The 13962-nt window shown below is 45.2% G+C and overlaps 1 protein-coding gene across 1 annotated transcript; it reads left to right on the forward strand.

Moving 5' to 3' along the window:
* The first annotated feature begins 1415 nt into the window (after positions 1 to 1415).
* Positions 1416 to 12884, forward strand: LOC135621863 (thioredoxin domain-containing protein 9 homolog). Its single transcript, XM_065123468.1, has 4 exons — positions 1416 to 1574; positions 1688 to 1960; positions 12049 to 12207; positions 12296 to 12884. The coding sequence occupies exons 1-4, from the start codon at positions 1551 to 1553 to the stop codon at positions 12473 to 12475; spliced, it is 636 nt and encodes a 211-aa protein (XP_064979540.1). The 5' UTR covers positions 1416 to 1550; the 3' UTR covers positions 12476 to 12884.
* Positions 12885 to 13962: the final 1078 nt, after the last annotated feature.

Genomic DNA, 13962 nt, shown 5'->3' on the forward strand with positions numbered 1-13962 from the left:
ATTTCTATTGAATTATGTTTTGTTACAATCTGTTTGAATTTATTCGTGTACGAGGTTCTTCTATTTATTGTATCATCTAAACAACTAAATATATAAACATTGTATAATATTTTATCGATCTAAATATGTGGACTAGTTAAAAATTATGTGTGAGTTATTATGTATTGTTAAGGATATTATAGGAAATATGAAAAAAAAAGGTTTTTCTAAGAAATTCACTATAAAATTTGTATTTTTATGTCAATAGTGATAATAAATTAAAGGAAAATAAGTTTAAATAAAGTTGATGATTAAATTTATAGCTTTTCTAATTTTAGACTTATCGTACTTTTTTTAATATAGTTTTGATAAATCATTCCTTCAAATATTAATATTCATCGCATATATTATATTCATTTATGTCCTACTTATTACCATTTATCCAAGAAAATTATTGGGTTTATATATATATATATATATATATAATGATCATTATAATAGGTTTTAAATGATATTACTATTATTATTTAAAATTAAAATTAATAATTTAATTAACAAAAAATAATTATATATGCTAGATTTAGATTTAGAGAGGTAAGTATGGAAAATTACTTATTTTCGAGGGGTATATGTCTGATTTTGCCTTGAATCTGTTATCGACTAGCATTAAAATTACTACATATGATATATCAACAAAGTCCGAGTTTCAACCTCATGTTGAGCCACACGATGAAATGTTGACATGAGAAGAGTGTGAGCTGTGTTGCGATTAGGTCTGTGAGTACACGCACAAAAAATATGGCATGTCCCAATGACACACGTTAATGCAATAAATATGCCTCATTAGTAAATTTAGTATCGATGATATTTATAAGATTAAATTGCCTAAAACAATAACCTAAATCAAACCCAGGGATGTTAGCTTAATTGATTATATAATATTGGAAAAAGTTAGGAATACAATCAATTCATTAAAGATGACTAATAATATGATGGTTAGCTTAGCTAATAAAATTATTCCAATTTTATTATTTATGTACGAAATAGAAGATGATCGAACTATATATATATAGTTCGATCATCTTCTATTTCGTACAAAAATAATAAAATTATTCTTAGGTTTATCAACTAATAATATATATTCTTGTTGGTGGTTTCAGACCCGTTGATGTGGCTATGAAATGTGGATTCTCGTTCGTCCTTAAACATGGTGTTAGCCGTGATGATCGACGTATGATCGAATGAGCGGTCATGATTGGTTTTCGGAAGAAGCTGAATCGGTCACGTTCATCACGTGAGATGTGAGGCTCACGATCCGCCATCAGCGTTCGTTTATTGGACAGTCCAGATTGATCCCATGAATATGAATGATCGAGATCGACTTAAAAGATCATCGTTACCATCCCCGAGCCTGATAGGCGACGAAGACTGCATCAAAATTAGTGTTGATGGTCATGATCATGTCACACTTAGGAGCAGCGTACACATTCTCGGGCGTTTTTGATGGTCTTGTGTTCTCTGCCTAGGCGACCACCGACGTCGAGAGCTTAGGGCTTGAATTGGATCCCGTCATGGACGCAACCCAAGCGAAGCAGGTGAGGGATACAACTCAAATGCCAGATCTCTCTTCGCTCGCTCTATGTTCATTTTGTTAGTATGTTTCGTTCTTTTGGGGAGGAATCGTGATCGTTTTCTGGGGTTCTTCCAGATCATCGAGCAGCAAGTGTTGACGGTGGCGAAGGCCGTCGAGGACAAGCTCGATGAGGAGATCGCGGCGATCGATCGACTCGACCTCGACGACCTCGAGGCCCTGCGAGAGGGCAGGTTGCAGCAGCTGAAGAAGATGGCCGAGAAGCGGAGCCGCTGGATCTCACTCGGCCACAGCGAATACTCTGAGATCCCCGAGAAGGAATTCTTCGCGGCCGTCAAAGCCAGCGATCGCGTCGTCTGCCATTTCTACCGCGAGAATTGGCCTTGCAAGGTATTTTGCTAGATCCCCACGATAATAGTTCATCAAAGTAGCCATTTTGTTCATCATGGTTGTGATTCAGTGATTTTGCAATGTGGGGAGCCGCTGGAAGAAAAGGTTGTGATTCAGTGAGGAAGGCTGCCTGCGATGTTCATCATGGTTGTTAGTAGAACATTGCATTTGAAGAAATTAAATACTTTAGATCTGCTGCATTAATAGTTGCAAAAAAATCGGATCTATAATTAAATGTTATTTGGCTCGGCTGCGTGGATCTTTTCCTTCCCTTAATCTCTGTGTAGAGGAACATTCAGATCTACTTTTCTTAATGCTAGTAAGCATTTCTAAGGCCTCTCTCTACCTCTCTTTGTGCCATTATTCCTAATCGTCTCACCTGACTTTTATAGGTTCCCTTTGAACATATCCATACCATGTTAATTGATTAACACTCATTTAGTTGCCTATCTTGGCACGCCTAATTGCTCACAAATTAAACATTTCTGTATAATTTTGTTGTTAATTTGGGTAATTAGTAGATCAATGAAACCATTTGTGCTTTATAAGCTTGAGTGAGATGCCACGGACAATATATTTCTTCAATACTACAACAAATGTTTGATAGGGCATTGATTTTTCTTAAATGAACCAATGTCAAATGTGAGAAAAACATGTCTAATATCAACTGTGATACTTGAACTCTGTAGAATTTGCTCATGTTTTCTACAGGTATGGTCGTGGTAGTAGACTAGAAAATACATGCTATTTTCTTTTATGCATTGCTTACCACATAAGACTGTTAATGAGCAATTAAACTAGCGATGCCAAAAGTTTCTGGTTTATTGCTTAGTCCTTTCGGGTTTTCTCACTAAATGAGAAGGCAGACAACATGAGTTCATGCCCTTGTGGCTGAACAACTGACCTGTATGACTATGTTGCTTTTCATCCTATAATCCTGGTTGTTATTAGAATCTTGCATTTTGTTTTTGCCTTTGATCTTTGAAATTTTCAAAACATGATCTCTACTCTTTGGTTCCTCTGTGGAAGTATCATATGCAGCATAATTCCACTGCTCAAAATCAGTACTCGTCAATCAATTTTATAACCATTCGTGAAAATATAGCATCTTCTCTGTTATCGTTTCGAACCTAGCATCTTTGAATTCCTAGCATAAAGTTGTTTTCCTAGCATCTTTCTTCTATCCTTGGTGTTTCGACTTGATCAGCTGTCTTTCTAATAGATTTTTTTAGTATCATGCACCGGTTGACTTCTAGGACTGTAGTCCTCTATCCCCATGATCTTCCTATGCCGAGTCTAGTGATTTAAAAAGCGCTAGGCGCCAAGGTCCACAAACGCCCGAGGCGCTAGGCGCTCGCCTGAGCGAAACGAGACGCATAATTATAAAAATATATAATATAATTATAAAAATATATAATATAATTATTTAAAATTATCTAAATTATAAAAATATATAATATAATTATAACAATAATTTTAAATAAATAAAAATTAACAACATTAAAATCAAAATAATATATTATTAATCTATTAACAGAAAATTAATCATTTCAAAATTCAAATAAACTTAATATTAAGAGTATACTGAGCCTGATGGAGAAACGAGGAAGCAGCGGCGAGCGACGGCGGCAGCAGCGAGCGGCGGCAACGGCAGCAGCAGCAGCAGCGACGAGCGGCGGCAGCGGCAGCAGGAAAGGGAAAGGGAGCGGAAGGCACGAGCAGCGGGAGGCCTCGAGGGAGGCGCGAGCAGCGGGAAGGCTCGCGGGAGGCGCGAGCAGCGGGAGGCGTGAGCAGCGGGAGGGCTCGAGGGAGGCGCGAGCAGCGGGAAGGCTCGCGGGAGGGCTCACAGGAGACGCGAGCAGCGAGAGGGCTCGCGGGAGGCGCGAGCAGCGAGAGGGCTCGCGGGAGGCGCGAGCAGCAGGAAGGCTCGCGGGAGGCGCGAGCAGCGACAGCGGCGAGCAGCGGCAGCGAGCGACGAGATCGCGATCGGGATCGGGATCGAGAGCGGCAGCGGCAGCAGGTTAGTGTTGGGTTAGGGTTGGGGTTATATCGGTTTAGTTGGTTCGATTGAACCAACTAACAACTGAACCAGGACCGAACCAGACCTAAAATTCTGGTTCGGTCGCCTTGGTTTACCCAGGCTGTCACGAACGGTCGTCGCGCACCCGCAACAACTCCGTTCAACGAACCGTTCGTTGCTCACACCCGCATGTACAGCTGCTTGACAGCATGTTTTCTCATGGTTTTGGGTCATTTTGCTGTAAATATGTAAGTTCGAACAAGCTGCAGCGTTGCAAAGCGATCGCTCACCGAACCGAGCAAAACAGCCCCAAAACAGCCCAAAACGGCTCCGTTTTCGCGTGCCACGGGAGGTGAGCGGAGTGCTGCCTCCGCTCACCAAAATGTCAGCCATCTCAGCACCCAGGAACCCCCCGGGTGGCACATGGCTGGATGGGGCTTCGGTTATATACCGGGCGTTGAACACTCTTTCGCAAGTTCGCACGTGACCTTTACGGGAACTTGGTTTTGCGCTCGGGACCAGGTGAGCGGCTGTTTGTGGGCTTGCAGCTGTTCGTTCATCCTTGAAAGCCTTGTTTTTCTCCCTCTCCCTCTTTTCTCTTGTGCACACAAGGTGTTCGACGATTTGCTTGTAAAGCTTCCCTTTTCGCGAGACTTCGGGACTTGTCCGTTGCTCGTTCTTTCGATCTAACTTTCTTTCTCTTTTACAGGTCCTTCGGGACCTGCGAGAGGTTACAAAGTGGTTGATCCTTGCGGAGCAAGATCGCAAGGGCGAAGCGCGACTTAGGCAACGCAAGCTAAGTTCGCGTCTTTGCCGCACGGGTGACTCGCGTCTTAGGCGACGCACGCTAGCTTCGAGTCTTTGGCCGCAAGGGTGCCTCACGCCTTAGGCAATTCCAGCTAAGGTCGTGACATTGTGGTATCAGAGCGGGCAAGCTCTTCGATCGAACAGCGAACGAACTTCGCAACTTCGCCATGGCAAAGCATCGTGGCGAATCAAGCAAGACGGGGCAAGCCGGAACCTTGCCCCAAGCAGCCGCAGGTGGGCTGCATGTGCACACTCGCTCTCATGCTGTTGGAGCCTCTCACGAGGATCGCGGCAGCGAACAGGATGAGCGAGAAGTTGGCAACTCTCCGCGAGCGGAGGAAGCGCAATCTGGTGCGCTAACTGGGAAAAAGAGTCATAAGGAGAGACTCACGACGGCGGAAACCCGCCTGGATGTTCTGGAAGCGAGCATGGAGGAACTCTACCGTGGCCAACAAAGGCTTGTTGGGGTAGAGAGCTCGCAAGAGGAAGCGGAGTCCAGGATCGACAAGGTCGAGGCCCTAGTCGACCGACTGTCTGATGACACCAAGGACTCCGTGCTGCACTTACAGGATGTTGTGGCGGAACTCACGGCAAAGGTGGCTATGCTCACAAGAACGCTAAATGCGGGAGGAGGCAACACCCGCGTTGCACCGCCACAAAACTTGAGGGCACCTGAGCCCCATGGATACGGAGGGGCTAGAGATGCCAAGGAGCTCGAGAACTTTCTGTTCGACATGGAGCAATACTTCCGAGCTACGAGGCCCGATTCTGAAGATACCAAAGTCTCTATAGCAACAATGTATCTGAACGGAGATGCGAAACTTTGGTGGCGAACTCGTTGGGAGGAGATCCAACAAGGTCGGTGTCGAGTCGACACATGGGAAGACTTGAAGCGGGAGTTGAGAACTCAGTTCCTACCGGAGAACACAGAGTTCGTCGCAAGAAGGAAGTTGAGACAACTCCGCCAAAGTACCACCATCCGAGACTACGTGAAGCAATTTTCTGCACTAATGCTGGACATACAGGACATGTCCGAGAAGGACAAGTTGTTCAGCTTCCTTGATGGTTTGAAACCATGGGCTCAACAAGAGCTGAATCGAAGGAATGTTACCGATGTGGTCGGGGCAATTGCAGCTGCAGAAAGGCTCACCGACTTTGTTTCCTCTGAAGACCCGGCGAGAAGGAAACAATCCTCAAGCAATCGCCCTCCAAAACATTCTCGAGGGAAGGAGCTCGGGGGCGAACAAAAGAAGAAGAGCTCCCACAAAGGGCCGAACCCTAAAGGCAAGGCCTCAAAACCTGGAGGATGCTTCTTGTGCGGAGGACCGCACATGGTAAGGGAGTGCCCACAGAAACAGGCACTCAATGCTTTGACGGCTTCCATCCACCCTCCCCGATCGGACAAGGGCAAAGTTGTTGCTCTTAGTTCGAGCAGTTCAGAATCCAGCAGCGATGACGAAGAGTCGCAAGGACCCCGAATGGGAGCAATGCGTTTGTTGAACGCTATGCGGGGTCAAGTGGGGGAGAACAACAAGACAAAGCAACAGAAAGCAGGAAGTGGTGAGTTGATGTACGTAGACATCGAGCTGAATGGCCAAATGACCCGTGCAATGGTGGACACGGGCGCTACCCACAACTTCATAGCCGATCGTGAAGCACAGCGACTTGGGTTGATCTTGGAGAAGAGCCCAAGCCGAATGAAAGCGGTGAACTCGGAGGCCAGGCGAATCTCCGGGTTGGCGAAGGGTGTTCCTATCAAAATCGGGACTTGGAGCGGAAACACCAACATGATGGCCATGCCACTGGACGACTTCCAAGTGATTCTTGGAATGGAGTTTATGCACGCGGCGAAGTTGGTGCCGATGCCGTTCTTGAACTCCCTATGTATGATGGGAGGCGATGACCCCTGCGTGGTTCCCGTCTCTCGGAGAGGAACCAAGGAGCCCCAACATATTTCGGCGTTACAATTGAAGAAAGGGGTGCGAAAGGGCGATCTGACATTCGTGGCTGCTATGAAGCTAGAGCCACTCTTCCACCACGCAGAGGCGTGGATCACAGTATCGAGCTGGAGCCAGGAGTGAAGCCTCCAGCTAGACCACCCTACCGCATGCCCCCGCCAGAGTTGGCAGAACTCAGAAAGCAGTTAGGTGAACTGCTAAGCGGTGGTCTCATCCGCAGCTCAAAAGCACCTTTCGGAGCTCCAGTTCTCTTCCAGAAGAAACAAGATGGGAGCCTCCGATTATGCGTCGACTACCGAGCCCTCAACAAAGTAACAGTGAAGAACAAGTATCCCATCCCGCTCATTGCGGACTTGTTCGATCAATTGGGCAAGGCGAAGTTTTTCTCAAAACTCGACCTTCGGTCGGGATATTGGCAGGTGCGCATTGCTGAAGGCGACGAAGCAAAGACTACTTGTGTGACCAGATATGGAGCGTTTGAGTTCTTGGTGATGCCTTTTGGCTTAACCAACGCTCCGGCCACATTCTGTACTCTCATGAACCAGCTATTCAAGGAGTATTTGGATAAGTTCGTGGTCGTCTACTTGGACGATATCGTCGTCTACAGCCAAACGCTCGAGGAGCATGTCAAGCACCTTCGGACGATTTTCAAGGTTCTCAGGGAGAACACGTTATTCGTAAAAAGGGAGAAATGCTACTTTGCTCAAACTGAGATCCTATTCTTGGGGCATCGAATCGGTGATGGCTCCATTCGGATGGACAAGTCGAAGGTGCAAGCAGTTGCGGAATGGCGAACTCCAAAGAAGGTGCCAGAGTTGAGATCCTTCCTTGGTTTCGTCAACTACTATCGACGCTTCATTGCCGGGTATTCGAAGCGGGCAACCCCACTGACGGAGTTGCTGAAGAAGGAGCAGCCTTGGAAGTGGTCGGACAAATGTGAGATAGCATTCCAAGACCTAAAAGCTGCTGTCCTAGAAGAACCAGTGCTCAAATTGCCAAACTATGGAGAGCCCTTTGAAGTCCACACAGATGCTTCGGACTTCGCTATTGGAGGAGTACTCATGCAGGAAGGTCATCCGGTGGCCTACGAGAGCCGCAAACTCAACGAGACCGAGAGGCGGTATCCAGTGCATGAGAAGGAGATGACAGCAGTGATTCACTGTCTACGAGTTTGGCGACACTACCTTCTCGGGTCGCGATTTGTGCTGAGGACAGACAACATCGCCCTGAGTTATTTCCAAACTCAGAAGAAGCTCTCCCCAAAGCAAGCACGGTGGCAGGACTTCCTGGCTGAATTTGATATGGCAATGGAATACAAGCCCGGGAAGGCGAATGTCGTGGCCGATGCGCTGAGTCGGAAAGTGGAATGCGTGAATGCTGCACAACTGGAGGGCAGAGGCCAAGCAAGTCAGTTACACTCCAACTTCCTTTCCCGGATCAGAGATGGACTGTATAGTGATCCCCAGGCAGTTATCCTGATGCAGCTCATCAAAGAAGGCAAGGCACGACGATTTTGGGTCCAGGAGGGACTTGTTTACACAAAAGGGAATAGGGTTTATGTTCCTCGAGTGGACAATTTAAGGCGTGAACTCTTAAAAGAGTGTCACGATTCCCTTTGGGCTGGACACCCCGGCATTCACAGAACATTGGCTCTCGTGGAGAGGGCCTTCTACTGGCCAAAGATGGGGATTGATGTGGAGGAGTATGTTCGAACATGCCTTACTTGCCAACAAGACAAGGCGGAGCAGCGGAAGCCGGTGGGACTTTTGGAGCCGTTGCCCGTACCAGAAAGGCCATGGGAGAGCATTTCCTTAGACTTCATATCAAGTTTGCCACCTGTAGGGGGACTTGGATCGATACTCGTGGTGGTCGATCGGTTTTCAAAGTATGCAACTTTCATTGCTGCCCCCCTACATTGTTCAGCTGAAGAGGCGGCCAGACTGATGATGAAGGGTGTAGTGAAGTATTGGGGAGTCCCACACAATATCATTAGTGATCGGGATGCTCGGTTCCTGGGACGATTCTGGACCGAGCTATTCAAATTGTTGGGGTCAAAGTTATACTTCTCTACAAGCCTCCACCCCCAGACGAATGGCCAGACTGAAAGAATAAATTCGCTCTTGGAGCAGTATCTCCGACACTACGTGAGTGCCAACCAACGAGATTGGGTGAAGCTGTTGGACATCGCCCAATTCTCCTACAACTTGCAGCGGAGCTCTGCATCCAACAAGAGCCCCTTCGAAATTATCACAGGACAACAACCGTCGACTCCGCACACTATGGCAATTGGGTATACGGGGAGTAGTCCATCAGCCTATCATTTCGCAAAGGAGTGGCATCGAAATGCCGATATTGCGCGAGCTTACTTGGAGAAGGCGGCAAAACGGATGAAGAAGTGGGCAGACTTGGGAAGGCGACCACAAGAGTTCAAAGTTGGCGATTTGGTGTTGGTAAAGCTCCAACCAGCATCACTCCAATTCTTCAGGAACAGAGTTCACAAAGGATTGGTGCGTAAGTATGAAGGGCCCTTCCCAATTATCAGCAGAGTAGGCAATGTTTCTTACAAGTTGCAGCTGCCGGCGTGGTTCAAAATTCACAACGTTCTTCACGCCAGCAACCTGAAGGCCTACCATTCGGATCCGCAAGATGCTTCTCGAAGTGTTCCAACTCGGCTTCCTCCCATCACAGCCTCCTACGAGAAGCGAGTGGAAACCATTCTAGCGGATCGTAAGATAAAGCTACCCAGCGGAGCGGAACAGACAGAGTACTTGGTGAAGTGGCGAAAGCTTCCCCGAACTGAAGCCAGTTGGGAGCCTGAAGACGCCCTGCGACATGAAGAAGAAGTCATCAACAACTACCAACAAGCGTCGACGAGGGCGTCGACAGTTTAAGTGGGGGAGAATGTCACGAACGGTCGTCGCGCACCCGCAACAACTCCGTTCAACGAACCGTTCGTCGCTCACACCCGCATGTACAGCTGCTTGACAGCATGTTTTCTCATGGTTTTGGGTCATTTTGCTGTAAATATGTAAGTTCGAACAAGCTGTAGCGTTGCAAAGCGATCGCTCACCGAACCGAGCAAAACAGCCCCAAAACAGCCCAAAACGGCTCCGTTTTCGCGTGCCGCGGGAGGTGAGCGGAGTGCTGCCTCCGCTCACCAAAATGTCAGCCATCTCAGCACCCAGGAACCCCCCGGGTGGCACATGGCTGGATGGGGCTTCGGTTATATACCGGGTGTTGAACACTCTTTCGCAAGTTCGCACGTGACCTTTACGGGAACTTGGTTTTGCGCCCGGGACCAGGTGAGCGGCTGTTTGTGGGCTTGCAGCTGTTCGTTCATCCTTGAAAGCCTTGTTTTTCTCCCTCTCCCTCTTTTCTCTTGTGCACACAAGGTGTTCGACGATTTGCTTGTAAAGCTTCCCTTTTCGCGAGACTTCGGGACTTGTCCGTTGCTCGTTCTTTCGATCTAACTTTCTTTCTCTTTTACAGGTCCTTCGGGACCTGCGAGAGGTTACAAAGTGGCTGATCCTTGCGGAGCAAGATCGCAAGGGCGAAGCGCGACTTAGGCAACGCAAGCTAAGTTCGCGTCTTTGCCGCACGGGTGACTCGCGTCTTAGGCGACGCACGCTAGCTTCGAGTCTTTGGCCGCAAGGGTGCCTCACGCCTTAGGCAATTCCAGCTAAGGTCGTGACAAGGCGCTCGCCCGAAGCGCCCAGCGCCTAGGCTCGGGCGAGCGCCCAGGCGGCGCCTATTTGAAACGCGCCGCCTGGGACATTAGCGAGGCGCTCGGGCCTCGCCTCGCCTCGCCCGAGCGCCTAGGCGAGCGCCTTTTGCAATTACTGGCCCAGTCGCCTCGTTAACCATGGTTCTATACTTTTACAGCTTTGTATTGCCTTTTTGTGGGATTTTTTTAGATGATATGATTCCCCACGATTTTGCTGATTATTTCATTGAAGAGTGTACTTAAGAAAAAAAATTGTGGTTTGAAATGGATGGATCTGAATTTTGAGGTTTTAGATAGAGATGAACTGGAGTATTGGGAAAAATTAGGCAGAATTCCTCTGGGGAGTGTATTTGTTTGTTGTTTTTAATTGATCATACGCATTACAGTATGGCTTCCACTAGTATCAGTCATTTATCACAGATATAATTTGAACATCAGATAGTGGTAATTTAATAGGAGACATTGTTTTTCAAGATTGCCCAATTCATATCAATATCCTGACTCTGATCTAGAGTGGGTTTAGATTTGCTTTTGCTTATGTAGAATTAATCAGACTAGTCTTTTATTCCTTGGCCACTGAGTATGTTGTACAATGATTTTGATGATCAACTACCTAAATTTTGTATTTTACGAAAATTTGCTACCAGTTTTGAAGACTGAAATAGATGGATCTTGGATTACATGGATAGAACTAAGGTTTAAGCTTGAAACATAGGGATAATTTAAGTGGCTTCTTTTGGAGTGTGTATATTGTTTTGGTTTTCCATTAATGGATGAGATGGGAAGCAAGAAGTAAAGAGAATATGGAAGGGTGAGAGGGAGAGGTCTTGAGGTAAAAAGCAAATGAATGGCAAACAAACATATGCAATAAGAGATGGGGGAAAAAGATGAAATGAGTGAATTTTTGTTTTTTGTTTTATTTTTTAGAAAAGGAAAGAAGAAAAGAGAATTCTCAAACACCAGGGGAAGAAGGATACCTATGAGAAGAAAGGGGCTTTATTTGAGTTAAAACTTATTACATATTTATCACATTCAACTGGTTTTTTGTCTGACAAAACAAATATGATCTCAAGGCTTAAATACATCACATAATCAGAGTAGGCATTCTGGAATAGGCATGATAAAAAAAAAGTTTTTTTTGCTTGTTAAGGAACAAACAGAATTTGAAACGATCATTCTATAATGCAACTAATATTTGGAAATTAGGAGAAGATATGGCAGGGCTTGATGCAACTTTTTTTTTTTGTTGTTGCATGAATGTTCCCCAAGCTTAAAATTGATAATTGTCTTTTTCTTTGGTGCCATAAGTTGCTATATGAGTTTTATTGTTCTCATGATATGACATAGTATTAATTAGATTAGAATCTTTAAGTCCTACTTCTGCTTGGTTCACCTGGTGTGTTTGGTCACATGGAAGATGGACTTTGGGGGTGATAAGGGTGATAATTTATATATTTATAGAGTTCGGACATGAGATTTCCATCTAGTTTGTTGTCACTTCAAACTAGTGATACTCTTCTCTCTATGGAAATTATCTTCTTGAGTATAAAAAGAAGTTGGTCATTGTGTATGCTTGCAGGTGATGGACAAGCATCTGAGTGTTCTAGCAAAGCAACATATAGAGACACGTTTTCTGAAAATTCATGCAGAGAAAAGTCCCTTCTTGACCGAGAAGCTCAGGATTGCCGTACTACCGACTCTCGCTCTTGTAAAGAATGCCAAAGTCGAGGATTATGTGGTAAGCAGTGCTAAGTTTCATGATTTGATGAGTGAATATCAGCGAATGCGTGCACGTTTGACATGTAATCTTTCAAAATACACACTAGGTGGGTTTTGATGAGCTCGGAGGCACCGATGACTTCAGTACAGAAGAGCTGGAGGAGAGATTAGCCAGGTCACAAGTTATCCTCTTCGACGGTGAAGCATCATCCAATCCAGTAAAGTCCAGCAGAACTAAGAGAAGCGTCCGCCAATCTGAAACAGCTGACTCATCTGACTCAGAATAGTCGGATGCTTACCTCGGTGTGGATTGGGCTGAGAGGATCAGAAGGCTGTTGAGATTTGCATACCACTCCTACCGGAATAGCTAAATTCTCCTCCAGATTCCTCTGATATGTGCATCTGCATTCATGACTTCTTGTTTGGCAATCTGAATGTATCTTAGTCCAAATCTGGAATTGGTTTTGGTGATGATTTATATTGTTTTCATGAATTTGAGAGATGGCTTTAGAGTTGAAACGAGCAATCCCAGTTGACAGAGTCACCCAGAAAATGTTTCTGAGATGGTGTTATGCCCAGTTGAGCCATGAGGACGGTAAATTCTTAGGTTTTGCTTGCCTCAAGATTTACTTGTGTTGATGTGATGTATAAAATTCAGGTATTGTGATCTCAATATTATTGAGAAGAATTTGTTCAGAGAGCCAAACATTTATTGGAAAAGCTTAATATAGGAGGAAGTGCTGCATATGGCAGATGGAAAATGGCAAGTGTCTGAAGAAAAAGATATTAACATGATTAATATCGAGTAAGATTATGAAACCTCAAAGATGTGTTATGCTTCCCAATGTTATGCTTCCTACGCACATATTAAGAGAAACCATTACCTACCTCAAAGGTGTGTGTGTGACAAAAGCCCGTTTAATTATATATATTTGTCATAAACTTTTCCTCTGTCGCCTTTGCATATTTCTCCATGATGCTTGCATAAAAGAATTAAGAACATAGTTTCATGAGGTGGGAGTAAGATGGAGATGACTTCTACTGATGTGTTTAATCGATGCACGTCAAAGAATTAACATGCAGCTCGTATTCTATTGCTCATGATGACTTCACGCACGTATATGTAGTCCCAAAGATGTGATACTCTTGTTGATACCGGGAACTATGATATATAGATGGCTGTCGACAGGTCGATACCTCATCTTTTATCCCACCAACACATCACCAGTGGTTAGCTGAAGTCTTTTCAAGAAGCTAAACATGAAACATGCTTGGACGTAAACGTTCATCACAAGGTGAGTAGTGTTCTGCATGTATTACTATTTCACACCTGTGAGAGAGAGAGAGAGAGAGAGAGAGAGTGCGTGTGTGTGTGTACGGTTCTATCTATTGTTTGTCCGTGTATCAAAGCAGGAGAGAGAGAGAGAGAGAGAGAGAGAGAGAGAGAGAGTCTACGTATGTCGTTGGCCATATCACCATCGAGTCTCTAATAATCAATCTTCATTCTGTTTCAAAATAAATTTAATTCGAATAATGCTTCCCTTTTGTCATAAATAGAGAGAGACATCGAGATAGACTTGTTTCTAATTTGAACTAATCGTCTCACTTGCGAATTGGAACCACGATATACCGTCGTCAACACTAGTTTTGTAGATCACATCCGAATTAAATTTTCGTCACCCAACTAATTTGGACACGATAGCCATCTATTTCAGTCTCAAATAAAAAAAATTATAGATTCAAGCTTAATCGCATCGACTTCGGCCGACAGACC

Source organism: Musa acuminata, chromosome BXJ2-9 (genome assembly GCF_036884655.1).
Source record: "Musa acuminata AAA Group cultivar baxijiao chromosome BXJ2-9, Cavendish_Baxijiao_AAA, whole genome shotgun sequence".
In the NCBI taxonomy this organism is placed as follows: Eukaryota; Viridiplantae; Streptophyta; class Magnoliopsida; order Zingiberales; family Musaceae; genus Musa; species Musa acuminata.

What these genes read in the sequence shown, in the direction of transcription:
- LOC135621863 (XM_065123468.1), top strand. Translation starts at nt 1,551, where the DNA reads ATGGACGCAACCCAAGCGAAGCAG. An exon ending in GCGAGAATTGGCCTTGCAAG is followed by an intron (nt 1,961 to 12,048) that starts GTATTTTGCTAG and finishes GTATGCTTGCAG; the next exon opens with GTGATGGACAAGCATCTGAG. An exon ending in CCAAAGTCGAGGATTATGTG is followed by an intron (nt 12,208 to 12,295) that starts GTAAGCAGTGCT and finishes AATACACACTAG; the next exon opens with GTGGGTTTTGATGAGCTCGG.